We start from the raw sequence: 4,906 nt of genomic DNA on the forward strand, positions 1-4,906 counted from the left end.
CAGCTAAATATATAGACTTTTCCACGATATTCTAATTTATTGAGCTGCACCTGTATATAGTAATATATATACGTTTCATATCGGTCAAAACAAATCGCTGCGACTTGAATTAACTAATGATTGTGGTCACAGGCGAGTGTTCTCACGACTAGACTAAACCACCCTGATACAAACACAGCTCTCACCACTAGACTAAACCACCCTGATACTAACACAGCTCCACCACTAGACTAAACCACCCTGATACAAACACAGCTCTCACCACTAGACTAAACCACCCTGATACTAACACAGCTCCCACCACTAGACTAAACCACCCTGATACAAACACAGCTCTCACCACTAGACTAAACCACCCTGATACTAACACAGCTCTCACCACTAGACTAAGACACCCCCCTGATACAAACACAGCTCCCACCACTAGACTAAACCACCCTGATACTAACACAGCTCTCACCACTAGACTAAGACACCCACCCTGATACAAACACAGCTCCCACCACTAGACTAAACCACCCTGATACAAACACAGCTCTCACCACTAGACTAAGACACCCACCCTGATACAAACACAGCTCTCACCACTAGACTAAGACACCCACCCTGATACAAACACAGCTCTCACCACTAGACTAAGACACCCACCCTGATACAAACACAGCTCTCACCACTAGACTAAGACACCCACCCTGATACAAACACAGCTCTCACCACTAGACTAAGACACCCACCCTGATACAAACACAGCAATGCTATGATGATGGTTTGTTTTAACGTTTAACGTTTAATGGTTAATATTAGGGTTAGGGTTAAGGTTCAGGATAGGGCGAGGCTATCAGAGGTAAATTCAGAAAATGTTCAGATAAAAAAAAAATTGAATATGTAATATATTACTTATTTGTAATATGTATTTTTTGGTAAACATAAATCAATATATTACTTATGGCTATAACATAGCGTACACTATGTACCTTTTTTCTGCACACACACACACACGGTTTGAACAGGGTGTGGTTGTGGGTACGACTCTCATCACAGTGACAGTTGGCATATATAGTTCTTGGCACCATGCAGAGTTAGTGCTTCAGCACGTCGCCTTCAGTCTCCATGGAGACCATCAGCTCTTTCCACACAAGTGAAAATATAGTCCATATAGTGCTGGTGGATCATCTTACACTAACTAACATAAAGTGTCTTAACGGGGCCATTAAGGCCCTCATAAATAACAAGTTTTATTTTGGGTTGAATCCATATTCATATATGTATATATACACGATACAAACACACCGTAACGACATCTGTATTGTATGCAGAAACACATGCACTCCTGTGTACACACAACTAAAATACTCATTCACACTAGGGGTGTAACGGTACACAGAAAAGCCACGGTTCGGTACGTACCTCGGCATTGGTGTCACGGTTCGGTACGATTTTGGGAAACAGGAAACAAATATTTATAATTATTATTATATATTTATTATTATTATTATAATTATAATTATTAAATAGAATGATATTCTATAGTCTTGCCGTGGTAGTAGTCAGTGATACTGGTGTCATTCTGTGTTCAGGCATCCACTGAGTAAATTAATTGCCTACTGCCCCCTTAACAACTTAGTTTCAGTTTCACTTGTAGAGAGGATTTAACTTAACGTGAGGCCGAGACTGAAGAAGACTAGAGAACAGATGACATGTTACACAACGATGGATGGACACAGCAGAGGATTTATCAATATTTTGTATTTAAACACAGTAGCAGCAACTGGAGAGGAGCTCAGATGATCAGTCCAAACGTATGTAGTGCTTTTTATTATCAGCTGTGACTGAGAAAGTCTGCGGAGAAAGTCGGTGTGTGTGTTCGCGACGCGCACACGCGTGTGTCTTTCCATTGGTTACCATTATTGGGCGAACAAGAAAACTAAAGAAAACTGTAAAAATGTAATGACCCTGCTGTGTTACAAACATAATAATTGGTTTTGTTTCAGGGACACCTAGGCTGTGTAGTAAACGGGAGCGGACTGAGGAGGGGAGAGCTGAGTGCAGAGTGTGAGTGTGCGTTGTTAATATTTTCTGTCCGCTTGTCAGTGTGCCTAAGCAAGCTTTAACGTTTTAATCATCATCTAAATACAAGGCAATACAAGCTTAATATTCAACGTTAAAGATCAATGTAAGCCAGTGTAAAGTAAAGTAAAGATATTGAGCATATATTTGTAAAATGTGCAACCCTAGTTTCACCTATTGGCGGGGCGAATACACGTACCGTTACACCCCTAATTCACACTGATTCAGAAGTGTTATCATGTGCAAAAAACTCTTAACAGAATTATATAGTATACGTATATATATATAAAATAAAAACAATTTGTTCAGTAAAATCGATAGAAAAGTAATCATAACAACAGTTATCAAGGACATCTCTCAAAATGCGCCCGTATTGAAATTGCGTGGATGTAAATGAGATTAGTACAAACTGTAAACTGGGTGCGTCGAGCGTGTGAGGAACGGTCTCTGGATATTCCTTTTAAAAAACGTCCTCATTATGATGAAAAACCTTGTTTTCTTTTCTTCTCTTTAATTTATTTTGGGGGGGGGGGGCAGTGGGACTCACAGCAAAGACACTACAGCTTGTAGTTTACAGCAGGAAGTCACTCCAGCAGAACGTGACGTCACACGGGGGTCTCGTTAGGCTCCAGGCTCCAGGTGACGTCACACGGGGGTCTCGTTAGGGCCCAGGCTCCAGGTGACGTCACACGGGGGTCTCGTTAGGGCCCAGGCTCCAGGTGACGTCACACGGGGGTCTCGTTAGGGCCCAGGCTCCAGGTGACGTCACACAGGGGTCTCGTTAGGGCCCAGGTGTTCCTCCAGGTGACGTCACACACGGTGGTCTCGTTCCTCCAGGCTCCGGTCCGGATGTTCCCCGTGGCGTCGGAGCCGAACAGGAAGTCGTCCTGCAGGCTGCCGTTGCGGCTCACGGCGCTCCTCCTGAGGGTGGCGTGTCGCGGCAGCGTGCTCCGGGGGAACGCCGTCTGCTCCACCTCCAGCAGCAGCACGTCCTCCTCGTCGTCCTCGTCTCCGTCCGCCATCTTGGAGCCGCGGCTGTACGTGTCCCGGGTCCCGCTGCCGCCGCTGGACGGCGAAGGGCTCGGATTTCTCGCGGCGGATGGTCGCGGCGAAGGGGTCGGGGGGGGTGCCGTACGCCGGGTGCCGGCGGCAGGTGTGGACCTCGTGCGCCGGCAGGTGCATGCTGTGGCAGGAGAGGGTGTCGGCGTGGAGGCTGTGCGCCAGGTTGTGGCAGGAGTCCGGCGCGCTGTGCAGCGAGTTCTGCCGGTAGAGGCTGTGGCACGAGGCCAGCTGCTTGTCCAGGAGAGGACTGGGGCACGAGGCCAGCTGGAAGTCCAGGTGGGGGCTGGGGCACGAGGCCAGCTGGAAGTCCAGGTGGGGGCTGGGGCATGAGGCCAGCTGGAAGTCCAGGTGGGGGCTGGGGCAGGCCAGCGGGGAGCCCTCCAGGTGGCAGCTGTGGGGACTGTCCAGGTGGGCGCTGTGCACGCTGCCGTCCATGCTGGTGGAGGTCATGTGGTGCCGGTAGTCCCGCAGGCAGGGCCGCGGCCGGTTGAAGGAGCGCGACTTGGTCCGGTCCTTCAGGCAGCTCTGCAGCGGCAGGGCGGGGCGCGGCAGCTCGTCGGGGAGCGACTGCGGACGCAGCGGCGAGAGCACGGGGGGCGCGGCCGCCAGGAGGGGCGAGGGAGCCGGCACGGGGGCGGGACCGTGCACGGCCACGCAGCACGGACCCGCGTGATTGGCCGTGGCGGGGCTCAGGGGAGACGGCGGCAGCTGGTAGCAGGCGGGGGGCGGGGGGGGCCACGTGGCCGACCTGGGGGGACAGCAGCGGCTGCGCGTCCAGGCGGCAGGTCCTCTGCGGCGCCGCCCCCCGGCCCCCGCCCCCCCCTCTCCCCCCCGCCGGACGGGCAGCAGACCCACCAGCGCTGCCACACGTCGTCCCTCTTGGCGCAGTGCTGGATGAGCAGGAAGAGGCCCAGCGTGACGCAGAAGGCCCCGTACAGGCAGCTGAACACCATGTCCAGGAAGTGTCCCTGGGAGACGGCCAGCGCGCCCAGCGCCCAGGTGGACAGGAACAGGAACAGGGTGAAGGACGTGGCCCTCAGCTGGGCCTTGAAGGAGTGCTCGTTGGCCAGCACCGACACGCCGGCGCCGCCGTGATCACCGTGGCAACGGGGGGCCGCCTCGCCGGACTCCAGCCGCTGCCGCTGCCGCTCCTCGCTGGTGGTGCGCAGCTCGTACTTCCTGTCCGGGTGGCGCTTCAGCTGGATGTAGGTAACCAGGAAGTAGAGGAGCGAGACCAGGACCAGCAGCGCCGCGGGGCCGTAGAGACCGCCCAGGCTGGGCTCCCACGCCATCCAGCAGCTGAGGGAGGGGGGGGGGAGAGGGGGAGAGGGGGGGAGAGAGAGAGGGAAGAGAGAGAGAAAGAGATGGGGGTCTTGTGAGGACTGCATCTGAACAGGTGCCTCAGCCTGATAGCTCCCCCCAGAGGTCGCGTGGCGCTGTCACTCAGTCCCGACATGCACGCTTCCCTAGACGCGCTCGTTCCACACCGGCTGCTAATCTACAATCAGAGGTTCCTGTCTCTTTCCCCGTGACGGAGGGGAGTATAAACGTTTGACCAGCCCTGAGGACAACGCAGGAGATCTCAGATCTCAGAAGACAAGTGAAGATATCACTTGTTGTTTCCGGCTACTTGTCTATAAGCTTGAATATATTCTGTAGATACAATTTAATCCCCACATGGAAAAGGAAACAATGTCCTGTACAGGGAGCGAAATTAACTTTTTGACTCACCGGCCAGTGGCGGGTAGATGGGAAGAATCTACCCGCCAAGCATATT

At 52.6% G+C, this 4,906-nt stretch overlaps 1 protein-coding gene across 1 annotated transcript in view; it reads right to left on the reverse strand.

Annotated features, from left to right (window-relative positions):
* Positions 1-2,792: 2,792 nt before the first annotated feature.
* adgra1a (adhesion G protein-coupled receptor A1a) overlaps positions 2,793-4,906 on the reverse strand; it is a gene marked incomplete at its 3' end in the record, with an annotated part of 89,354 nt that continues 87,240 nt past the window's right edge. Inside the window, exons 8-10 of the mRNA XM_084326724.1 lie at positions 3,970-4,428; positions 3,203-3,877; positions 2,793-3,132 (exon numbers count right to left, since the gene is read on the reverse strand). Of these exons, the coding sequence (XP_084182850.1) occupies positions 2,793-3,132; positions 3,203-3,877; positions 3,970-4,428 (1,474 nt within the window). The remainder of the gene's footprint in view (positions 3,133-3,202; positions 3,878-3,969; positions 4,429-4,906) is intronic.

The sequence above is a fragment of the Notolepis coatsorum genome (assembly GCF_963971535.1).
Source record: "Notolepis coatsorum genome assembly, chromosome: 12".
Lineage (NCBI taxonomy): Eukaryota > Metazoa > Chordata > Actinopteri > Aulopiformes > Paralepididae > Notolepis > Notolepis coatsorum.